Source organism: Myotis myotis, unplaced genomic scaffold (assembly GCF_014108235.1).
Source record: "Myotis myotis isolate mMyoMyo1 unplaced genomic scaffold, mMyoMyo1.p scaffold_m19_p_3, whole genome shotgun sequence".
NCBI lineage: Eukaryota > Metazoa > Chordata > Mammalia > Chiroptera > Vespertilionidae > Myotis > Myotis myotis.
Genome location: NW_023416335.1, coordinates 202,611,941 through 202,637,677, shown reverse-complemented (window position 1 = coordinate 202,637,677; position 25,737 = coordinate 202,611,941). Strand labels below are relative to the sequence as shown.

At 34.6% G+C, this 25,737-nt stretch overlaps 1 protein-coding gene across 6 annotated transcripts in view; it reads left to right on the top strand.

Annotated features, from left to right (window-relative positions):
- Positions 1-24,337, top strand: part of CRY1 (cryptochrome circadian regulator 1) — a 43,543-nt gene extending 19,206 nt beyond the window's left edge. The window contains exons 2-13 of one of the 6 annotated variants that reach the window (XM_036298140.1): positions 11,938-12,046; positions 14,771-14,913; positions 17,062-17,246; positions 17,887-17,975; positions 18,822-18,962; positions 19,053-19,364; positions 20,577-20,728; positions 20,958-21,160; positions 21,252-21,347; positions 22,275-22,346; positions 22,647-22,750; positions 23,702-24,337. In XM_036298140.1, the coding sequence (XP_036154033.1) occupies positions 11,938-12,046; positions 14,771-14,913; positions 17,062-17,246; positions 17,887-17,975; positions 18,822-18,962; positions 19,053-19,364; positions 20,577-20,728; positions 20,958-21,160; positions 21,252-21,347; positions 22,275-22,346; positions 22,647-22,750 (1,606 nt within the window). In that variant the 3' untranslated portion in view covers positions 23,702-24,337. Of the gene's footprint in view, positions 1-11,937; positions 12,047-14,770; positions 14,914-17,061; positions 17,247-17,886; positions 17,976-18,821; positions 18,963-19,052; positions 19,365-20,576; positions 20,729-20,957; positions 21,161-21,251; positions 21,348-22,274; positions 22,347-22,646; positions 22,751-23,691 lie in introns of all 6 variants that reach the window. The other 5 variants (XM_036298141.1, XM_036298139.1, XM_036298143.1 and 2 more) reach the window with 5 other exon arrangements.
- The last annotated feature ends 1,400 nt before the right edge of the window (positions 24,338-25,737 follow it).

Genomic DNA, 25,737 nt, shown 5'->3' with positions numbered 1-25,737 from the left:
CCCCCCACCCCCGCCCTTTATCTCATCCCCTGTCCCCTACCCTGTGCTCTTCTCTTTCTTACCCTGCTTGGGATTCATGAGTTGTTTTATTTGTTTTTGCTTTTGTTTTCCCCATGAGCTTCTTGAATTGGCATCTTTAAGCAGTTCCAGAAAATTATCAGTCATTTTCTGGCCTCTCATTCTGCAGCTCAGATTTAAGTTCTTGTTTCCTTTTGTATTGTGTGATTGATTGGTTGGTTGGTTGATTTTGGGTGGAACTTTTTTGTGGAAATTGAGGCATAAGTTGAAGTCGAGAATCCAGAGTATATTTAACTGTTATTTTAGATCACAACCAACCTGGGATCACTTAAATGCAATGATATGCTTGAGGTGCTAGGGACCACTTAAATTCCATGAACTTGCATTGAGATTATGCATTTGGAGGCATAATTTTAAAATAAATAAATAATAATTATAGATTTATACAAAATGTGCAAAGATAGTACAAAGAGTTCCTGTGTCTTCTATACCTAGTTTCCCATAATATTAATGTCTTACATTACCACTGTTCTTTAGTCAAAACTAAGAAACCATAGCACTAACTAAATTCCAGACTTGATTCAGATTTCCACTTATGTTCTTTTTCTGTTCTAGAATCCCATCCATGATACCATGTTGCATTTAGTCGTATGTCTCCTAAGTCTCCTCTGTCTTTGACAGTTTCTCAGGCTTTCTTTGTTTTTTATGACCTTTACGATTTTGAATACTGGTCATGTATTCTGTAGACTGGCCCTCAAGTTAAGTTTGTCTGATGTTTTTCTCATCATTAGATTTGGGTTATGGGTTTTGTGGAAATACCACAGAGGTGAAATGTTCTCATCGCATTATATCAGAATGTATGTGATATCAACATGATTGACTTACATAGGAGGCGTTTACTCTGATCATGTGGTTAAGGGAGCGTTTGCCAGGTTTTTCCATTATAAAGTTACTATTTTTTCCCTTTCCTTTGAGGAATGGGAGATCTATCTTTCAACTCAAACTGAGTAGTAACAAGCAAGTTTCCTTGCTGTCCTATTCTGTGACTTAAGATTTATATCTAAATTACACTTGAATTGTGGGTAGTGCTTTTTGAAACCCAGGTTTTATATTGAGGGTCTATTATTAGCTTCCTCACCTTGGATGGGCTTTGGGCTTTATTTCCTGTCCTCCTCAACATGGATTAAGTTCAAGGTTTCCAGGGCTCTGTGAAAATCCTCGAGGCTAAAGCTGACTTTAGTACCCTGGTTAACCTCTTATGACTCCTTACTTTTGGGGGGTAGTCCAGTAAATATGTTTAAAAGTTTCCTTTTGTTGTTGTTTGTTATTAGTTATTTCTATTAGGGTATTTTGATCCAATGTAGTATCAGCAACAGAAGTTGGTAGGTATCTTTTGACATTGATTTTGACTATATTTTGAAATGTTAACAACTTGGGTTGGGGAAAATTTATATCTTAGTATTAGTATGAAACTGGTAGTCACTCTCTCAGTCCTCTCTCCCCCCACTCATGTGTATTGTGTTCTTATGAATTCCTTGACTTAAGGACACTGTTTTCTCTGCTTTGATTGCCCTTTTCTCTTTTACCCTCTTGATCAACACTTACTGATTCAAAATTGTACTTAATTTTTTTTCCCTCATGCTTACCCCTGTTCCCTTTCTTCTGCCTCCACACACAGAGTTAGATTTTTGTTTGTGCTGCCATAATACACCCTTCATTAAGAAATTCACCATTGTATTCTCTTTGTATTTAATAGTACTTATTGTTATATAGCATAATATCAATATTGGTTTAGATACTATGGTAGATATTACTACTGTTCACCATTATTCAGTGTAATTTCCTGCAGGAAGTTTATGACTTCTGCCTTGGAGTCTGGTTTGGCCATTTGACTTGCTTTAACCAATTAAATGTGAGCAAAAATGCTTCAGCTGATCTGCAATAGATATATATCTTAGTGAGAAATAAACTTAGTTATTTTAAGACACTGAGCTTTGGGGATTGTTACCTCAGTGTAACCTAACATACTCTATCTTAATTGACATACATGCTTGTCCTCCATCTGGAAGGTAAAAACTGTATCTCATCACTTTATGTCCTTAAAGCTATCAGACTAATTTTCCTAAGACATTTTAATTATTACATATCCTGTGGTGTAGCAGTGTAGCATCGTATAGTGCAGCCGTGGGCAAACTACGGCCCGCGGGCCGGATCCGGCCCATTTGAAATGAATAAAACTAAAAAAACAAAGACCGTACCCTTTTATGTAATGATGTTTACTTTGAATTTATATTAGTTCACACAAACACTCCATCCATGCTTTTGTTCCGGCCCTCCGGTCCAGTTTAAGAACCCATTGTGGCCCTCGAGTCAAAAAGTTTGCCCACCCCTGGTATAGTGCAAAGAGCATGGGTTTGGAGTCAGACACATCCAAATTAAAATTTTCACTTTATGGCTTAGCTGAGTTACTTTGGAAAATGTCCTTGATTAGTTTCAGATTCATCATTTAAAAAATGAGATGTCTATAAAGTTGTTGTATACATAAGATACCTAGTACAATAGACATTCAGAGAATTTTCTTTTTCTTACACTACATTGACTGTTGAATCAAGTCTCTAAAGTTCCTTTCATATGCTTTTACTTAGTTATTTGGTTTAGTTGTTAAATATTTTTTAACTTCCATATGTCAAGATTATCTATGCACTGGCAAGTGGTGAACAAGGCCTAGTCCCAGTCTTTAAGGAAGTTATAGTCAAGTGGCCAGTATTTCTCCCTCCCTATCTCCAAGTATTTAAATCATGTTGATACTGCAAGGCCTCACCACATCCTTGAAATTTTGCCTAATTTTTTCCCCATTTCAAAAAAGAAAATATTCAGAAGAGCATTCTCCCTCCTGATTTTTCAAAGCATATTAATGGTATCCATGTGTTTCTTACAATGTATATTGCATTCTGCTATAATAGGTTTTGTTATATTCATATACATCATGTATATTTTCAAGTTTCCTTTCTAGATTTTAAGGTCTTGAGTATTGGAATCTCATATTATTTATCTTGTATTTCTCAAATAAATGAAATGATGTGAGTAATGAACAGTATCACTTCTTAGAAGATCTTTTAAGAATTTGTGGGGACATTTTTGTTCGTCAGTGATTGGAGGGAGCTAGTGGTATTAGTGAGGAGAGACCAAGAATGGAAAACTTCTTGCAATGCTCAGGATAGTTTCTCAAATACAGTAGGTCCTCAGGTTACATCAGCAATCCATTCCTACAGCGTGACGTAATGCGATTTTCAATTTTTGCCATAAGTCGGAACCCACCTACATAAGCACCTATGTCACTCAAGTAGAGCACATACACAGCAGTAATGAAGTGAAACAGTAAAAAAAATTTAAAAGAAAGGTAACAATTCCTGACCCTTACTTGTGGTAAATAAATAATCCTATCTAATAAAAGGGTAATATGCAAATTAACCATCACTCTGTCACAAAGATGGCGGCGCCCAATCCTCTCAGCCATGCCAGAGTCCCCCAGTCCATGGGAAAAGGAGGGTGATGAGGCAGGCGTTCCACACCCAGCTGATCATGGGCCTCTGCCCAGGCCAGGGTGGAAAGTTTGGGTAAGAAGAGAAGGAATCGGCTAGCTGAGCAGAGTCGAGTGGCCCCTGACTCCTGGGCAAGGTCAATTCCAGGTGGTCAGATGGTGGAGGGAGTGGAGGATAGTGTGATAGGAGGGGCTGGTGGTGGAGGCACAGGGGTGAAAGCCAGTGGAGGAAGAGGGAGGAAGCCCTTTATTAGAGTTCCTGAGAATGGAGGGAAGTCATTTGCATTTCCCTTTGGGCCGCGGGCAGGCACAGAGTGGTCAGGCTCCGCAGAGAGCTACTGGCGCACAGATTTGTGTGCAGGGCTACTAGTAAAAAACATAAAGCACAACTCTAATCGGTTTGGCTCAGTGGATAGAGCGTCAGCCTGTGGACTGAAGGGTCGGGGGTTCGATTCCGGTCAAGGGCATGTACCTTGGTTGTGGGCACATCCCCAGTAGGGGGTGTGCAGGAGGCAGCTGATCGATGTTTCTCTCTCATCGATGTTTCTAACTCTCTATTCCTCTCCCTTCCTCTCTGTAAAAAATCAATAAAATATATTTTTACAAAAACCATAAAGCACATATGTGCATATGTCGAAATGACGGAACTTTTTTTTAAAATAAATGGGAGATGGAGACGTAACCAGGAAACGATGTACATTGAGTCTGATGTAACCCGAGGACTGCCTGTAAATAGTTGTCCTGAGTCCCACATATCTTTCAAATGTTCTACCAGATATTTCATGTAAGTGAAAAACTTACTCATTTTTTTCTGAGCTAGAGCTTAAATCTATTCTTATATGTAAAAACTAGGATTTTTTACACAATTTTAGTATATACTGAGTTTTCCTGAAATATATTTATTACCTATGTAAATCAAGGAAAGATACTTTGTTATGTCCAGAACTTTACTGAGTCTTGCCCAATGTTACAGAAAATCACTTCACCAGAGGCAGTACCACTCATGCAACTGTATCAGTCTGTTTTCGTAGCTGTTGGATTTAAAAATAATTCTGTATGTACTTGTAGGTTTCCAACTAATTCCATTGTCTTTTTGTGTCGTGCCCAGGTATTTACTTATAGAAGTACATGTTACTTTTTTTTATCCTCACCTGAGGATATATTTTTATTGATTTTGGAGAGAGGAAAGGAGGGAGCGAGGAAGAGAAGAAGGAAAGAAGGGGAGGAGAGAGACATCAATGTGAGAGGAAAAACATCTTTTGGTTGCCTCCTGGATGGGCATCAAACCTGCAGCCTTTTGGTGTACCCAAAGATGCTCCAACCAACTCAGCCACACGGCCAGGGCATGTGTTACTTTCTTTTAAAATATAAATGACCCTCCTTTAACTGACCTCTCCCATGTATTATATTAGAGCATTATATAATGTTCTAAAAGTGTGTATATAGAGATACTATATTATATATAAATTTCATTTCATAATTTAAAAGAGGGCATTATAAAATATTTATTAAAGGGACACTGTGACATGGTATAGATCAGGGGTGGGCAAACTTTTTGACTCGAGGGCCACAATGGGTTCTTAAACTGGACCGGAGGGCTGGAACAAAAGCATGGATGGAGTGTTTGTGTGAACTAATATAAATTCAAAGTAAACATCATTACATAAAAGGGTACGGTCTTTTTTTTTTTTTTTTTTAGTTTTATTCATTTCAAATGGGCCGGATCCAGCCCGCGGGCTGTAGTTTGCCCACGGCTGGTATAGATCCACTGATTAGAGCCTTGCTAAATACAAAATTTGCTTTTAAAATATATATTTAATCTTTATTGAACATTAAACTGTTCTCTGTAGAAAATGTATATCACAAATATTCTGACAATTTGAATGATGATTTAGCTAAAAGCACTAAGAATTTGTTGCAAGCCAGAAAAAAAGCATATGTAAACTTTATGCAATTTACAGAGAAACAAATTGCAATTTATAACTTTAAATTTCTAATAAAAATACCATAGACTTTGGTTAATGATTAAAACTCTCTATTTTTCTTCATTATAGTTAATATATCCAGAACTTTGATTTTTAAAATTTAATCCTATTGTTTCATGCAGAGGATAAGAGAGGATATTTTGCATGGGGTTTTAGTGATTTTAATTTATATTCTTTAAATCAGTTCTCTAGAGTCAGCAGTGAATTGTTTTGGCTTAGATACTCAAAGTATAGTTTTTATTGTTGAGCATATAAGATATATTTTATAAACTAAAGTTGCAGAACCAGATGGTTTTATTCTGGTATGATACATGTTAATTCATAATGCCTTATTTTCAGCACCAGAGGGGTTGTGTCATATTCTACCATTGCCTTTTATAGACTATTTTATAGACAGAACTAGAAATTCTAGTTATATAAAGCTGTTCTAGCACAGGCTGGAAAGTAGGTCATTGTGACGGGGCGTATACCAAACCTCCCACTGGTTGCTATGGCAGTGACCTACTTTAAGAAACAAGGTCTGTTGATTCATGCTGAAATCATCTTTTGGAAATGGTATAAGGAAACTCACTGCATGTATTTTTTCTAATAGTAGTAAGCCAGTGATCTCTGGAGGTTAAAAACAATCCTTAAAATGTTTAAAGGGAAGAAATATATTTTCTCACCTAGCACCTCTGCAGTTTATTTTGAACTAGTACAGTTAGTGTTATAATTAAATAACATGAGAACTGTGCTTCCATGTAGGTAGTACAATTATGCAAAGTGATATAGTGAGTTTTACTGCCCTTAGGCCTATTTAAAAACTAATCTGTTGCATGTAGTTAATAGCATTATTAATTTAGACTTCAAAGGATTATAATTTCAAGGGAACAATAAGTATGCTAAATTGGAGGTCTGAAAATATATTCCTGTTAAACGTGTGCCCTTTGTATTTTCAGTATACAGTATTTTAAATCATTGCATTCGATATTGGATGCCTGTTCTAAGGCACATGTATTTGTAATATATAAAGGTTGAAATTGGTGTGTTCTCTGGAACACACTGAATCTGAACTCTGACAGAGCTCACTTGCTTCCCAGCTGAGGCTAAAGGATGAAAGGTTAGACTTTATGTAGCACCCTTTCAAGTAACATTATTTGTTCAGCACTAAAAAGATTTCTTATCTGTCAATAAGTTGATACTTTGAACCTGACATATTGGAGGTTTTATTTTATGGTATTATCAAGGAAGAATTATATGCTTAGAGATTAGTTGATTCAGGGTCTCAATTGCACTGTATCTTGCCATATATATTCATATTCACATTTGCCTTGTCACTGGAAAAATTTTCATGGAACCTTTATCCAAAGTTACATTTAGGGGAAATGATGAATTCAAGATGATTCTGTATATAGTTGTATATAGACTAATTCATTGTCTGCTGTTGGTTTGCCCAGGTATTTGCATATAGAAATACATGTTACTTTTTTCCAAAATATAAATTATGGCCCTGGCCAGTGTGACCCAGTTGGTTGGAGTATTGTCTCATGCACCAAAAGGTGGCATGATCCATTCCCGGTCAGGGCACATACCCAGGTTTCAGGTTCAATCTCCATTTGGGGTGTGTTCTAGAGGCAGCTGATGTGTTTCTCACATGAGTGTTTCTCTCACTCCAATCCTCCTTCCCTCCCTTCCTTTCTCTAAAATCAATATATACACACACACATATATACATTATTACCAAGGGACAATAATTATAACTTCTGTTTAATGATATCTGCCAAGTACTGGATTCTACTAGGTAATTTTATACTGTTTATAATCCTTTCAACACTGTACAAGACAACTCTGTAGGTCATTTTATCTTGTTTCTAATCTTTTCAACAAATTGTATAAGGCACATGATGAGATTTGTTTGCCAAATGTAGAAACCAAAACACAGGTTAGAAAACTGTGTGGTTAGGGATGAAACACAGATACTTTATTTGAAATTCATCAGGAGAAGGTGGGGTGTGTGTGTGTGTGTGTGTGTGTGTGTGTGTTAGCTATAATATAAGGTGCCATCTGAAAGTTTCTTTAGGATGAGGTACATTATGTCCTTTGACAGTTTAGAGGATGAAGAAGTTACAACTGGAAGACTGAAGATTAGTAAGGTATGAACTTGAAGAGATGGGAAAAGTATTCCAGGCCAAGAGAAAAAGATGGAGCAAATTCCAGGAGATTGGATGTTTAGGGAAAAGAGATGTAGTTTGGTTTGGTAGAAGGGAAGGGGGAGTGGAAGGAAATCAACCTGGAACCCTAAGTTAGTGGCCAAAGAAAAGAATTTGTTCTTTATTCTATAGGAGATCTTTGTACAGGAAAGTGTGCCTCAGGAATATTTGCTATTGTGTGTGATGGATTAGAGTAGAAAGAGATTGTTGGTAGACAGGTCTATTTTAGGCATTGCAGTAAATAATACCAGCAAGAAATAACAAGGTCTAGAATTACTGTAGCAAAATTAGAAGTGATAGGAAGAAGGGGACAAAAACTAATAGATACATATAATCATGGTTACTATAGGTAAGGCACTTAAATACATTTCTGTTCCTTTGTTCTAAGAGCTTCACATGTATTAATTTATTTAATTCTCATAACAATGGTGTAAATGATATGAATCCTATTTCTATCCCAGTTTTACAGATGAGGAAATAGAACTTTTCAGGATTGATTAAAAGATAGTAATTTGTTGCTAGACCTATTAAATTATGGGAAATCTGTGCAATGGGAACACAGTAAAATCATGAAAATTCTATTGCTTTAAAAAGATGTTCACTATGGATTAAACCAAGTTTATAGTAGATACAGTATTTCTCAGTTTTACTCTACTTTGAAGGATGTTAATTGTCAATTTTATACCTTTTATGAAGTTTTTTTATAATTCTTTATTGTTGGAAGTATTACATATGTCCCCTTCTCCCCCCCCCCCCCCCATTGACTCCTTCCAGCCTCCCCCTGCCCCACCTCCCACCCCAGGCCTTCAGCACCCGATTGTCTGTGGCCATGGGTTATGCATATATGCATACAAGGTCTTTGGTTGATTACCTCACACCCACCCAGCCTCCCCTATTAGATTCTTCACTCTGTTCCATGCTTTCATGTCTCTGAATCCACTCTGTTCATCAGTTTATTTTGTTACTTTTTATGAAGTTTTTAAAAAAGTGTTTTTCTTCTTCAGTCCCACCCCAAACTCCCATTCCCAAAGGATAGCTATTGTTAATTGCTTGGTATAAGTATACTTACAGTTATTTTCTTATGCACATATAACATAGACACATGTAATGTAAACTTTACTTTATCAAAATGATATATGCATATAGTTTTTAAAGTCATAGTGCAAAAAGCCTTGTAAGAAAAGACAGCATCACTGTTTTTCTTTTCTTCACAAGTCTTTTCTATTTAAAATATTTGAATATAAAGTAAGCATTATATTTTTAAGTACTGTACTTATATTTGAATACACTGTACTTATGCAATTTTTATGTGAAATTACAGTGATGTAAATGATAATATCCATGGAAAAGAACACCATCAATAACATCTGTTTAGGGGGTAAACTATAGCATAGGGACTATAGTCAGTAATATTGTAATCACTATGTATGATGCCATGTGGGTACTTGTATTATCAGGGGTGGGGGGAGAATCACCTCATAAATTTATGATTGTTGTGCTCACTTCGGCAGCACATATAATAAATTATATAATTGTCTCTAACCACTGTGCCGTATGCCTGAAACTAATATAATATTGGATGTCAACTGTAATTGAAAATAAAATTTAAAAAAAAATCTGTGGAAGAAATACATTCTATTCTTTTGTTCTATTAAGTGCCAAAACAAAATTAATTCTTTGGTTGCAAAATTTTTCCTGTTGCAACACATTGATTGCTTCAGTCCATATCATTTTTTACAATGTTTGTTTGTTTCATAGGGTGTTTATTGAAAGCATTAAGAATGATTATATGCTTGTAAACAAGAAAGGGAAAAATAAAGGGCCAATTATTAATTAATCAAGACATTCATTTTATTAATTAATTGGGTTCTTTTTCTTTTCTTTTCCCATCTTATCATTGACCTGCTTGTACCACATAGAAATATTTCCACCAAAAAGTTGAATAAGGCCCTAACTGGTTTGGCTCGATGGATAGAGTGTTGGCCTGCGGACTGAGGGGTCCCGGGTTCGATTCCGATCAAGGGCATCTACCTTGGTTGCCGGCACATCCTAGTAGGAGGTGTGCAGGAGGCAGCTGATCGATGTTTCTCTCCCATCGATGTTTCTAACTCTATCCCTCTCCATTCCTCTCTGTAAAAAATCAATAAAATATATATTTTTTAAAAAGTTGAATAAGGAGAACTCTTACTATATACTATCAGATCTGGTAGAGAAGATACTGAATGAAACTAATGGTACAAAAAAGATTTAAGAATTATCTCTGCCTTGAATTATCCCCTGAGGACATTTTACTCTTCTGTTTAAATTTAAGAAAACTTCAAATTGCTAGTTCATTCAACTTTTTAATTTTTGATTTGACTGCTGGTATCTAAAAACTCTTTAGCCAAGCAAATACATAAGCTAGATGATTCCCAGTAAACAATTATCACTATACATTGTAAGTTACAATAATCTTTTCCCCAAAAGTATTTGGACATTGGTAGTGGTGGGGTGAGGTAGAGTGAGGATGGAGTGTTAGTGGGGTAACTCTGAACCAAGATAGAAAAGGGATGTGGTGAAATATAAAAGTGAGAATACAAAGGCTTGTTTCCTATTTGTTTTAGAATGACTGTGAGACTACTGAAGGTGAAATGATGAGATGTCTTTTAACATCCACCTGAGTATAGCACTATGACTCCCCAAGCCCACAGAGATAGTCTTTCCAGCTGAGGGGAATAGGATATAGTTGAAATGTTACAGAAAATTAACATGAGGCAAACCATGAGGTTGAGCCTTCCAGGGGTGTGACATCTCTTTCAGATTTGTTCTTAGTGGCCACTCCATTTCTTCACAATAAAAGATGCACACTAAGCAGTCTTCTGGTACTGCCCCAGAATTGCCCCAGATATCTATCCTGGATAAACTTTGTTGGTACTTATTTCATTGGAAAAAAATCTGTAGCCCTACCTGCCTCATGAAATCTTTTTTAAAAAAATTAATTTGTCATACTTTACACTCAGAGTTAATGCCACGTAATTTAACGTCTTTTATCAACTTCTTTTTCTTTAATTAGATTAGAAACTTGAAAATGAGCATTGTTTTCTCTCTCCTAGATCCGTGGTTGGCAAACCATGGCTCGCGAGCCACACGCGGCTCTTTGGCCCCTTGAGTGTGGCTCTTCCACAAAATACCACGTGCAGGCGCGCACGTACAGTGCAATTGAAACTTCGTGGTCCATGCGCAGAAATCAGTATTTTGTGGAAGAGCCGGTATTTTGTGGAAGAGCTACACTCAAGGGGCCAAAGAGCCATGTGTGGCTCACAAGCCCTAGTTTGCCGACCACTGTCCTAGATCATTACAGTATCCCCCAGTAACATGCTCAAATTTTTTTTTCAAATTTTTAAATTATTCATTTGCTCAGAGTGATTAAATAGGATGTGTCTATTTTTTTTCCCAGTAGAAAATGCTCTGGGTTTTTCAGATTGGTTTGTCTATATAAATTTGAATTCATTTCATCATGTTTAAACAATGAGATCAATTCATTTATTTTATTTCTTTATATAATTTTTATGTTTATAAATTAAACTTTTGTTAACAGTCACGATTATTTAATGAAAATTAGTGATTTAATTCAGGAACTTCGTTAAAATACTAAGAAACTTTTGTTGTAGTTAGAAAACATTAGACATATAGAGTCTGGAAATAGTAATTTATATATCAGCCAGAGGCCCAGTACATGAAATTCGTGCACTCCAGGGGGGGGCGGTGTCCCTCAGCCTGGCCTGAGCCCTCTCACAGTCTGGGAGCCCTCAGAGGATGTCCGACTGATGGCTTGGGCCAGCTCCCGGCAGAGAGCAGGCCTAAGCTGGCAGTCGGACATCCTTAGCGCTGCCATGAAGGCGGAGAAGCTCCCGCCACCGCCGTTGACTCACCAGCCATGAGCCTGGCTTCTGGCTGAGCAGCGCTCCCCCAGTGGGAGCACACTGGCCACCAGGGGCAGCTCCTGCTTTGAGCATCTGCCCCCTGGTGGTCAATGGGCGTCATATTGACTGGTCATTCCACCATTTGGTCAATTTGCATGTTAGCCTTTAATTATATAGGATTAGAGGTGATAAGAGATAAGATGATGGAGTTGGCATTTCAACTTTTAGAATAACATGATTTTGCAATATTTTATATCTTCTAAAAATATATTTTAATAACTTTAATATTATCCTCTCCCTAGGTTTCTGCTTCAGTGTCTTGAAGACCTTGATTCTAATCTGAGAAAACTAAACTCTCGTCTGTTTGTGATTCGTGGACAACCAGCAGATGTGTTTCCTAGGCTTTTCAAGGTAATTATGCATAAAATAGTAATCTCTTGTCAGAGAAGACACATATTTGGTAAATAAGGCATTCTGGGTAATTTAAAGTGTGGCAAATATATTAAATAAAAATTTTGTGGGTTTTTTCCTTTATTTAATAAAAAAGTTACACATTATAAAGTCAAACAGTAAAAGAAGTGGCTTATAATGAAAAATATTCCTTCTGCCTTAAACTGCTAGTTCCTTTCCCAGAAGTAAAAATTACCAGTTTCTTGTATATTCATTAGAAATATTCTTTGAATAAATAAAAATGTATATCTGTGTATTTTTGTGTATGTCATTATCCCCCTTTTTACAAACACACCATTCGGTGCAATGCTTTACTTATAACCATTATTTTAGAGATTGTTCCATATTACTTCCCCAGTCTTTTAAATGGCTTCATAGTATTCCATTGTGTAAATATGCTATAATTTCTTTAACTAGTTTTCTACTGAACATTGAATTATTTTTCCACAGGCCTTTTGCTAATACAGATAATGCTGTCAGTGGACATTCTTGTCCAGATACACATATCATGATCACATGTGCCACTACATTTGTGGGATAATTCTTAGAAGAAGACTTTCTGGGTCAAAGGCCTGTAATGATTGACATGCTACCAATAATACAAAATTGTGGTGTGTTTTTTTAACTTGGTAGAATCGTAAAAATCTCATTTCTTTCTTCTTTTTTCCAAATGAAAAAATTAGTCCTAGAGAGATTGAATGAGTTGACCAACATGGAAGTACTCAGACCAAAAGCTGAATTTCCTAGCTTTTTTTTATTCATCCCTTCCTATTTGCTACCATTAGAATTCCAAATGTATATTTTCTTTTGGTCTTGCAGCTGTTTAATTCATCAAGTTTTTATAATAGCAGTGTTGCTATTTTTAATTCAGAAGAGAACATTCCTTTCTCTGAATGAGAATGTTCCCAGTGCTGGGATTCAAGTAACACTTCCTAGCTTTTTCCCACTAGTGTGAAAGAAACCTGTAATGTTTAGGGTTTGGCTAATGCAAGAGTTTTGACTAGTGAGAATTTATTACATTAAAATTTGTTCACTACTGTTGCTGCTTAGAGTCAGAATTTAACTTAGGTACATGGAAGAGATCGGAGTAGAAAGCATATCAGAAACAACAGTAATAGTTAATCAACAACTCATGAGTAAAATAGTATGTCTTGGGTAATTGCTTCAACCTTATCTCTAAATTCATGTGGTATAAGTAAAATGAATCCTAAGAAGATTTTAGTTGCTTTAAAAATAATAACTTTTATTTACTTGTTTTTTAAAAACTTGTTTTAAGTCAGCAAGTCTTTTTTGTTCTTTGTTTTGACCATTCTTTTGCATAAAATAGCATATAATTAGATTAACAGTCCTTTGCAATTAGATGCTCTGTCTAGTCAGCTTGCAGAGAGCACATACACATAAAGTGCTTATTATTTATTCTGATTTTTCCTTGGGCTACATACAATAGTCTGTATAAAATGCTATTTATGAAAACTTCTTTCATATTTATTTACTCTGTCTAGAACATAGAGGGAATTAAATTCATTTTTTAATTGTATTGATGTGTGTTTTCTAAAGTGTTGTTTAGAGGTCACTACATGCGTGTGTTTGGAGGAAAAAAAGTCTAAAAGGGTATAAAATAAAAAGTAGGTCTCCTTCCCATCCCTATTCTTCACACCCTCAGTCTCTGAGAAAAAAGATACTTTTGTCCATGACTAGCTGACTCATTTACATTATTGCTTCTATTGTTTATTTAATTTTTTAAAATTTTATTTATTATTTTTTAGAGAAAGAAGAAAGGGTGACGGGGGGGGGGGTGGGGGGGGTGGAGAAAAAAACAATGATTGGTTGCCTCCTGTGCGCTCCTGGAGTGTGGATCAAACCCACAACCTAGGTATGTGCCCTGACTGGGAATTGAACCCATAACCTTTTGGTGTAGCAGATGATGCTTCAACCAACTGAGCCACCTGGCCAGGGTGCCTCTGGTTTTATTATTTTAATACAGAAAATAGTGAGATTTTTTAATAGGTAAGTAATCCTATTTTTCACATTTGAGGTAAAAATACAATAGGTCCTCGGGTTACATCGGAGATCCGTTCCTACGGCACAGCGTACGCGATTTTTGCTGTAAGTCGGAACCCACCTACATAAGCACCTACATCACTCACATGGAGCACATACACAGCAGTAATTAAGTGAAACAGTAAAAAAAAAATTAAAAGAAAGATAACAATTCCTGACCTTTACTTGTGGTAATAATAAAAAACATAAAGCACATATGTACATACGTCAAATGATGGAACCTTTTTTTTATAAATAAATGGGAGATGGCGACATAACCACGAAACGACGTACATCGAGTCCGAGTAACCCAAGGACTATAGTTGAGGCCTGATAACAGTGCCTTTAGTTTATTGGGTTGGTGATAATAGTTCCAGTATTGCTGTCTTCTCTAGCATGCATCTTCTCCTCTCTATAGCATTTGCTCATTCCATTTCTGTTGAGTAGATTTAGGAATGGGGTCAGACCATTTTTATATACTCTGACATACATGTATATCTGATAAATTGTTTTTCTGATGTGTTTTGAGTCCTAGTCAGTTAAAGATTGATGTATGTATAATCATTTGATATGCAAATCATGAATTTAATTTTCAGCCACTATCCTTAAAATTTGTGTACATTTTGCCCCTTCATCTTATTTTAGGAATGGAACATTACTAAACTTTCAATTGAGTATGATTCTGAGCCCTTTGGAAAGGAACGAGATGCAGCTATTAAGAAACTGGCTACTGAAGCTGGAGTAGAAGTGATTGTACAAATTTCACATACATTATATGACCTAGACAAGTAAGTACTTTTTCTATTTTTATTATAGTAAAATAAACATAATATTTGTCATCTTAACCATTTTTAAATGTACAGTTTAGTAGTAGTACATAGACAAATATGTTTTAAGCTATGGGACATAGGTTTGTAAAATGGAAATAACATATACATAATAGAGTTGTGTATATATACTCTAATAGAGTACATAATATATACTAAATAAATATGTATTAAACCCTTAGCATAACTGCTGTAATTTTTACTTACCTAGTGATAGATACCAAACTTAACAGCCATAGTACATAAGACCAAAATACTGAGAATTTTAGTTTCAAAATATTAAGAGTATCAAAATTCTCCTGACTATTCTAACTCAGCCTACTGTTGGTCTTGCCTTTCTGGGCTCTTAGCAATATTAATTTTATAGCTTATTTGATACATAGGCATAAACTGCCTTGATATATTTTATATGACTGTCATAAGTTACTTAACTTTATGTATGTATCTTGTCTATCTAGATTTTAACTCCAGATGTAAACTGTATAAAATATTACTTTGGATAGCTGTAGTCCTCACAACAATGGCATAGTATTATATTTCTCAAAGTGTATTTCTTGAAATATCAGTCTTTAGTGATGCTTTGCCCAACAGAGAGTCTGTGGTCAAGTTTAAATTTAGGAAGTATTATATGCTGTGAGTTTTGAAGGTTCATAAGATTTGTTAATTTATGAACCTTTGACATACTGTTGTCATCATAAGTACTGAATTCTCATAATTTATCTACCTTTTACATTATTTTAACTTATTTATACTTTTTATCAAGTTAATAAAGCTAATTATAAGTAACATGGCAAACTAGTTAATTTTATTCTACTTTTCCAAGTGTATCAAAAAATGGTGACTTGATTACTTGATATTAAGCCAGATGTTATAGTATATTCTTTGATAATAAACTTGCCTTCTAGTTTATCAGTTTTTTTAATTTTAGGGAGCTGATAGCAAGAAGTAAAAACAGGATAAGAGCAGTTGCTTCTAAGTGGAAGACCAGTGTTATACATAAAATTGAATTGTTTATTGGATTGAATGTGAATATTAACCATGTAAATCCATCATAAAACAATGTAACATATAGAAAACGAAGGCTTTTATTGTTTCCATTAAATAATTAATAGTATGACAATTAAAGTATCATTATAATTGACAGATTTCATTATGACCTTAAGTATAAACTCAAAGTATTACACCAAAGCTAAATTACTAAAATCAGAGAGGATAATTTTTTTGTTATGTCCTGTACATATAATTGATACATAATACATGTGGCATAATGAAAAATGTACTGTATTTGGATTAGGAAAACCTTGATTTGCTATTTATTAGCTATGTGACCTTGACTAATTAACTCTCTTGGTAGGCTTTGATTTCTGATCATAAAATGATGGAGTTGGATTTTACTAGTAATTCTTTATTAAGGCTAAATGCTAAGCAAATGGCCATAATAAAAAAAGAATAGCTATTCCCAAATAGTGTCGAATTCAAACTACCTTTGGCAAACATGAATCTTTCCTTTTAGTACACTTGATTGAAGCAATTAGTGATCAGAAGTAAACAAAGTATGTACATAAAATATGTATATAAAATATGTATGCTGATATTTTTAACAAAAGCATGAGCAAATGGAAAATAGCAAGTGATTGTCACAACAATAATATAGAATCCTAATTAATGAGACTTTGTTTGCTCCTTGATATAATATTGACCTGGTTTAGTTTTTATTGATGATTAATAGATTCTTTGAGCTGAGTTATAATGTCTTTACATTTATTCTTTGAGCTATGTGATAATGTTTTTACATTTCCATATTTTTCTGTTATTGCCTTTAATATGTTATTGTTATTTGGCCACTTGTTCTTTTTACTCATAGGTGCTTAATATCCCTTGTCTTAAAGGTTTTGGTATTTTCATGCTATATATTTTTGACATCTAGCAGATATCTAGAAAATGAAGGAAATTTTTTTTTCGATTCTTAATTATTTTAAACAAGTTTCCTGGTCATTCTCCTATAAGTCAAGTAATTTTATTTATTTTCTGGTTTTAAGCCTTTTTAGAGCTTAAATATATTGTCATTTTTTTTTTATACTAACTGGATTTTACTAACTTTTGTAATAGGATCATAGAACTTAATGGTGGACAACCGCCTCTTACTTATAAAAGATTCCAGACTCTTATCAGCAAAATGGAACCACTAGAAATACCAGTAGAGACAATTACTTCGGAAGTGATAGAAAAGTGCACAACTCCTTTGTCTGATGACCATGATGAAAAATATGGAGTCCCTTCACTGGAAGAACTAGGTGGGTATAAATGGTAAAACATTGAAACTTAAGAGCTCATAAATCACTCAGAAAATCCCATTTCTGATTTGACATGTATTTTGCAAAAAGAGAGATAGGAGAAAAAGTAAAAGAAACAAACTAAGATGTGATAAATCTGTGCATTATTTATGTGTTCTAAAATATGTGATCACTTCGACGGTCTAACTCAGTTGGTTCAGTGTCGTCCCATGCATAGAAAGGTTGACGTTTTGATGATTACTAGTCAGGGCACATGCCTGGGTTGCGGGCTGGTCCCCTACCAGAGACATGTGGAAGGCAGCCAATCAATGTTCCACTCTCACATCAATGTTTCTCTCTCTCCCTCTCCTTTACTCTCTCTCTAAAAATTAATAAATATATTTTAAAAAATAAAAATAAAGTATGTGATCTATCTGTTATCAACATAAAATACACATTTTAAAGAATAGAGAACATGTTATCGTCTATATGTGAGGATCTATCTAGGGTCATCAATTCATTTTTATTCTACTGTCATATTTTTCTTCAGTTATTTTTCTTTGCAATTATTGTGATTAAATAAAAAGCATTTATGTTCTGGAATTATTATTATTATTATTATTATTATTATTATTATTTTATTTTATTTTATTTTTTTTAGGTTTTGATACTGATGGCTTACCCTCTGCAGTTTGGCCAGGTGGAGAAACTGAAGCACTTACACGTTTGGAAAGGCATTTGGAAAGAAAAGTATGATAATATAGATCATGCTCATATTTCCAAACTGGCATTTTAAAAATAATTTCACTCTTTTTTAAAAACAAAAAATAGACTGGTAAAAAAGGATTGAGAGGAATACTTAAAATAGCATAAACCGCCCAGCCCGTGTGGCTCTGGTTGAGCATCTACTTATGAACCAGGAGTTCATGGTTCAATTCCCGGTCAGAGCACATGCCCAGGGTTTCAGGCTTAGTCCCCAGTGTGAGGTGTGCAGGAGGCAGCCAATCAATGATTCTCATCATTGATGTTTCTCTCTCTCTCTCTCCCTCTCCCTTCTTCTCTGAAATCAATAAAAATTATTTTTTAAAAAACAGAAGCTATCTGTTAAACTCATCCAGTTTTCCTTAAAAAAAAAAAATAGCATAAACCTAATTGTTTGAAAATGAACTACTATCTCTTTACTTAAATACCTTTTTCCTCCTCTTCTGATTATTTCCTCTTTAGCTATTACCAACACTACCTCTTCTATTCTTTTTTGTGTAAGTTGGTATCTGATGGCCATAACTTTGAAGTTGGTTAGAGTTCTATTTCACCTTTACTTCAGTGTCAAAGAGACAGGTGAAAGGTGCTCTCAATGTTGTGTTAGGAATTTGGAGGTAATTTATTTCACATGAGTATGTGCTACATGGGGATGGTTGAAAGAACAACAACAAAATGCTCACTTTTATCCTTTCTTGTTTTCTGTTAAAACGTCATTTGTGGCTGGAATAATATGATTTTATTCTCTATAAGAACTATGTAACAGTTTTTAAAAACCTAAATCTTAAACACTCCTTTAAAATGGAAAAGTTAGGGTATTTCTCTGTGTGTTTTCAGGCATGGGTGGCTAACTTTGAAAGACCTCGAATGAATGCCAATTCCCTGCTTGCTAGCCCTACAGGACTCAGTCCTTACCTCCGATTTGGATGTTTATCATGTCGACTATTTTACTTCAAACTAACAGATCTCTACAAAAAGGTATTAATTAAAATTGGATTTTTAAATTTTATTTTCCAAGCTACTTTTAAAAAAAATTGCTTTTAATACTTCTTTGCTTTTTAATCTTAGGTAAAAAAGAACAGTTCCCCTCCCCTTTCCCTTTATGGGCAATTGTTATGGCGTGAATTTTTCTATACAGCAGCCACAAATAATCCACGCTTTGATAAAATGGAAGGAAACCCCATCTGTGTTCAGATTCCTTGGGATAAGAATCCTGAGGCTTTAGCAAAATGGGCAGAAGGCCGGACAGGTTTTCCATGGATTGATGCCATCATGACACAGCTTCGTCAGGAGGGTTGGATTCACCATTTGGCCAGACATGCAGTTGCTTGCTTCGTTACACGAGGTGACCTGTGGATTAGCTGGGAAGAAGGAATGAAGGTAAGTTCTAACTAATGTAGCATGTCTTATTTTGAAGGACTATATACTTGACTAAATCATTTCCTAGAAGTTGTCTATTTTGTTTATTCAATTATAGTTTAGTTTTTCACTATCAAAGAATTCAATTCCTGCAATACAATCACACTTTTAGAGACCATTATAGTGTAATCAGACAGGAAATAAGGCAAAAACTGATTCAGTTAATTTCAAGTCACTTCTGTGGCTAAACCAGCCTAGCCATCAAGGGAAATTGAAGATTTAACACTCTGGACTTAATTGCATTGACAGACTTATAGGTAATCATTTCTGTCACGGAAAAGATTCACTCAAGAGTTTTTAGAAATAGTGAATTCATAACATACATCTAAAAATATATATCCTTTCACTTCAACATCACCGCTTTTTGGTAGTGCTTTTATTATGTAAAGTGAAGCATACTTTATTTTATAGCATCATCTTATGGTTATACATAACAGGGCTTAACTGTATTTTTTACCTTCCTACTTATATCATAAATTTCCCCTCTCCAAGCCAGTCCTGATCCTGTGGGTTTTTTTTGGCGTCTGTTCAATTTTCTAGTACAGAGTTTACATGAGGAAGATGTGTAACACCTACTTCATTAATTTATTAAAAATCATTTATTTTAATTGTTTTCCTCTTGGATCAAGAAATTCCAAACTTATTTCAACAATAAAGATTTTAAAAATAAATAAGTAAATAAATAACTGATATTCCAAACGTAAACTCTGCATTTTCAAAGATATTTTCAAAGGTCATTTAATTTGGATGCTCTCTTTAGGTAGGCTGGTTTACCAAGCTTCTATGTTTCTGTTGGTGATTATGTTTCTGTTGGTGATTTATTTGGTAGCATTTTTGCTTTTTTGAAAGTTTCTTGCTTTTATGTTTCTTCCATTTTTTAATCTCATATTCCTTTTAAATCAGTGACTTGAATAATTTTTTGCCCTCCTCCCACACAACACTGCAAAGATTGGAAAGGTAAATTCTATTCAGAAATCCACTTATATTACTGATATATTTCTTTTCCTGAAATAATTCATAGAACAAAACATAGACAAGGAAGCTTGGAATGTTTAATTTTATAGTTCTATGCTAGATTTTCTTTGTCTTGACTTTTGATCTACAGAGATCTGGAAAATGCTTGCTTTGAGAATTATGTGTGTGCAAACTAATTGGTTACTGTTACTTCTGAAGGTATTTGAAGAATTATTACTTGATGCAGATTGGAGCATAAATGCTGGAAGTTGGATGTGGCTGTCTTGTAGTTCCTTTTTTCAACAGTTTTTTCACTGCTATTGCCCTGTTGGTTTTGGTAGAAGAACAGATCCCAATGGAGACTATATCAGGTAAATCAAGGGTGATGATTGTTATTAGTTTGGAGTAACTAATCCAGGAAGAGCTTTTAATGTTTAAGCAACACTTCAATTATACCCCTCATGATGGTCAGCAGAGATGAGGAGAAGGGTAAACAAATCATTTAAATGGTACTGATTTGATCTTGGTCATTCATAGCTAATAAATAGTTCGTTATTATTTGCTTGTAGTTCATTTTATTAATAATTTTTCTCCCAAAAGGCGATATTTGCCTGTCCTAAGAGGCTTCCCTGCAAAATATATCTATGATCCCTGGAATGCACCAGAAAGTATCCAAAAGGTAGCCAAATGTTTGATAGGAATTAATTATCCTAAACCAATGGTGAACCATGCTGAGGCAAGCCGTTTGAATATTGAGAGGATGAAACAGATCTACCAGCAGCTTTCACGATATAGAGGACTAGGTATGTCAGTAACTTCCTTTGATTTGCTTCTTTGGCAGCTACCCTTGATTTGATCTTGATCATAATTTAATAGGACATTATTTCCCTTTAGGTCTTCTTGCATCAGTGCCTTCTAATCCTAATGGGAATGGAGGCCTCATGGGGTATTCTCCTGGAGAAAATATCCCAGGTTGTAGCAGCAGTGGAAGTAAGTGAAAAGGAAATTTCTATAGTAACATTAAGAGATTAATAACCAAGATATTGTTTATTAAACCTCACTATGTTTTTAAAAATCTCTCTTTAAAATGTTTATAATAATTCTTTGTACACGTGCATACATGTGTATACACATACATACAACACACACCCCTAACTTCATTTTAGTGACATTTTAGATAGAAAGAATCATTACATGTAGTAGAGTTTAGGTCAAGGTAAAGATCTTCTTGCTAATTGAATAAGGAGAGCAATTTTAAGGATAAAATAAAACTCAAATATATTTTCAGAATGCTTATTATTTTTTATTCTCTCTAGGTATATATCAGCTAAAAGGTAATAAATATAAAGTCAGTGGCCCTGTGAACATGGCCAAAAAATTTATCATAGACCTCTAGTCCTTTGCACATGAGTTTTCCTTACAAAGTCTGATTTTAATGTTTTTCTGTATGATATATGTTTAGTTGCCATATATATATATATTTTAATCCTCACCTGAGGACATGTTTTTTATTTTAGAGAAAGAGGAAAGGGAGGGGGGAGGGGGAAGAAAGAGGGAGAGAAAGAGAAACAGAAACATCAATGCACACGAGAAATATTGATTGGCCGCCTCCTGTACACACCCTGACCGGGGATCAAACCCAAAATCTGGTATGTGCCCTGACCAGAAATTGAACCTGCAACTTTTTGGTGTACGGATGACGCTCCAACCCACTGAGCCACACAACCAGGGTGCCACATATATTCTTAATTTGGGTAATAATAATAATGTCAAAAAGTTAGTATTCATTTGCAATTTGAATAATTATGTCAATTTTCAAAGGTTCTAACAAAAAATAGCATAAAGCTAATTAATTTATAGTCTTAATATATACTACTTAGAATTTAAGTAATTTTACTGTGCTTTAAATACTAACAGGTTATACTCAAGGGAGTGGTATTTTACATTATGCTCTTGGAGACAGTCAGCAAACTCATCTATTAAAGCAAGGTAAGAATAAAGTGTTTGAGCCCAGCCCAGTGGCTTAGTTGGTTGAGAGTCAACCAAAAAGGTTTCAGGTTTGATTCCTCATCAAGGCACATACCTAGGTTGTGGGTTTGATCCCCTGTGGCACATATGGGAGGTATGGGAGGCAGCCAACCAATGTTTCTCTCCCTCCCTTTCTCTCTAAAATCAATGGAGATTATCCTTGGATGAGGATTTAAAAAAAAAAAAAGAATAAAGCATTTGAGCATATTGTTGTGTCTCTTTACCTTTCCTATTTTAAATGTATATTTTTTAAATGTGTAGGAAGAAGCTCCGTGGGCACTGGTCTCAGCAGTGGGAAACGTCCTAGTCAGGAGGAAGACACACAGAGTATCGGTCGTAAAGTCCAGCGACAGAGCACTAATTAGGTAAATATTTTATAGCCTTATTTCTTGCTTTAGTGGACTGTGTAATCAATATAAATTAAGATAATTTCCAAAATGGAGCTAACCTCTATTTTCAGACCAGAAAGGCATACATTTTTCAGTGATTGTTACAAAATCAATTAGTTCTTAGACGAGAAATGCGTCTGTACTGAACAAAGTGCTATACTCAGTTTTCTGGTCATCTCAATCAATGATATTCAAATGTGAAAAGCTTATAAATTTGTGCTTGTTTTTTTTTTCTCAGAAGGGCATCTTATTCATTTCCTTCCTATGTGACAAATCTAAAACAATTAAAGTGACTTTTTAATTTTAGTGGTATTAATATAATCCCTTTATGAATCTTTCCCCAAATCTTTGCCTCTTAAGTCTTTATAAATTTCTTTTACCTGTTGTGATACTTTAAATTCTTTCCAGTTTGGAAATAGTTTAAAGTTTTTTTTTAATGTTGGCCCTTTTTGGATGCCATGCCTGTATTTAATTCACTTAGCTACGGGATACTATTTTGTGATTTAAATTTATATGAAAAGTATTTTTTAAATATTTTTATTGATTTCAGAGAGGAAGGGAGATGGAGAGAGAGATAGAAACATCAATGATGAGAGAGAATCATTGAGCGGCTGCCTCCTGCATGTCCCCACTAGGGATTGAGCCCACAACCTGGGCATGTGTCCTGACCAGGAATCAAACCGTGACCTCCTGGTTCATAAGTCGTCACTCAACCACTGAGACACAGCAGCCAAGCTGAAAGTATTTATAGTGCATTTGACAGTTTTTGAAGACATTTGTTTTTTCAGTTATCTTAAACTGTTTATATTTTTAAAATTATTATTGTTTTTTTATTGCCAACTTAAACTGTAAATTTCTTGAAAATAAGATCAGTAAATACTCATCAAATTTTTGTCATTTAATTCCTTTCAATTAAGCTTTACCCAGTTTTTTCCCCCCTCTTAAATCACAGAAAACGTTCAGGAGGAATGCTGTTCCAGCTGAAATTGATGGGGAGTTCAATACTTTTTTTCAGTTAAAATGTTCTTCATTGATGGAAAGCAGTTATTTCTAATGATATTTCTGCGGTTTTTAACTTTTCAATGAATTTCACATAGGACACATGGTAATTTGTATATAAAGAACTTGGTAAAAGAATTTGCTTAATGTAAATATAAATAGCACAATTAGTATAGACCCATCAATATATTTTTGATAATTTTTCATGTATGGTAAAAGTTAAAGTGGCAAACTGATATTCTGATAATAAAAAAAAAATCAAAGTTTTGATTGTCAATGTGGGAAAATAGGAGGTTTTTAGACTTTCTTAAAAGACTTTGTTAAAATTTTCTTGACATTGTTTGCTCTAACTTTGCACTCTTTGGTAATAATGTTTTAGGAAATGTGTAATCAAAATTGGTAGTTTATAGCCTCTGTTAACCTAGACAGTCAATGTTTTAAAGCTTCATGTATGCCTGTTTGACCAAACTTGTGCAAGTATCATGTTTAAGTTCTCTGTTTCCCTTTCTTTGTTCATTTACAGTTAAAGTGACCTTTGTTATTAAAGTATATGCATATATGGAATCTTGTGTATTTGGTGGTCGTTTTTCTTCTTTTTTTACTTGTTTGTTTGTTTTGGGAAAGGGGGAGAACATTGGTTTGTGAGATGTGATTACAAATTAAAGAGATTCTATAAACCACATGTCACCATTCTGAATAGCCACCATTTACAGGGGTGGGCAAAAGTAGGTTTATAGTTGTGAATACATGAAACATGAGTTTATTCTTGTATTATTATTAATTATTGTTTTCTTTTCCATACAAACAACTATAAACCTACTTTTGCCCACCCATGTATTTAGTAAAATAGGATTTCTCAAAATTATTCCAAATAAGAATATTGTCTTCCAAATACTTTAACATTTAAAAAAAAAATAAAGTTATCTGCAAGAAAGATGTAAAACCAAAGAGAGTTTTTTCAAGTAATGGGGATTGTAACTGCAAGTTAGTACAGGATAACAGATTAAGAATGTGGGCTCTGGAGTCAAATGCCACTCATTAGCTTTGAGATCTTGGGCAAATTATTAACTTTCTGTGCCTTTTTTTTTTTTTTTTTTATATAAAATGGGAATGAGAATAGTATCTGCTTCATACTGAGTATGAATTGCTCATCACAGTGCCTGGCATATAGTAGGATATCTAGATAATTGTTAGCTCCAGGGCTGCCATGCTGCGTAGCTCACTGGACTGTGCTGTGCAGTGCATGGTCTGTGTCACTGTATGCTGCAGCTCTGATCAGCTGCCACTATTGTTATTATTATCCTTTTCCTGTCTCTAGTAGGCTAATTCTTGCCAAGTAGCTTTTTTTTCTCCTTAACTTTAGGTAATGATAGATGTTTAGTGTGATAATAATAATTAAAGTTTACTGAGGATAAATTTGAGTCAAAAGTCCAGAAACAATACATTTTAGATGATATTCATTTTAACAGTATCCTAGATAATGAATTAATACTGATCAATAAATTCTGTTACTGAGAAAAGAAAAAAGTGTACACTATCTTCTGCCACCATTGTTAAGTAGGAGTAATATTTTAATTGATTCTCATAATACCTATACTTCACACCATCCTCTTCGGACCTGATTGCACTGTACAGAACTGAAAAAATTCATAGGCCTGGGATTTGCCATCACCATCCAGGGGAATAAAAGATTCAGTTTTAAGGTGAATAAGTATTTCAATAAAAGAACACTATTTCAACAAAGCCACTGATATGTAGTGGGATTTATTTTTTAGGATTTGGTGGGGTTTTTTTTAAAGCTTTTTTAGTTTGGTCTAAATTGTGACTAACAAGAATGACTGAAAGGAAAAGAGAAGTATCAATAAATGTGCTCCAACTGAGTAGTGTGAATTCAGTGTTCTCCCCTCACTAGAAGGATTAGTGCTCTAAAAACCCTATCCATGGTGGTTGAGGGATTCAAGACC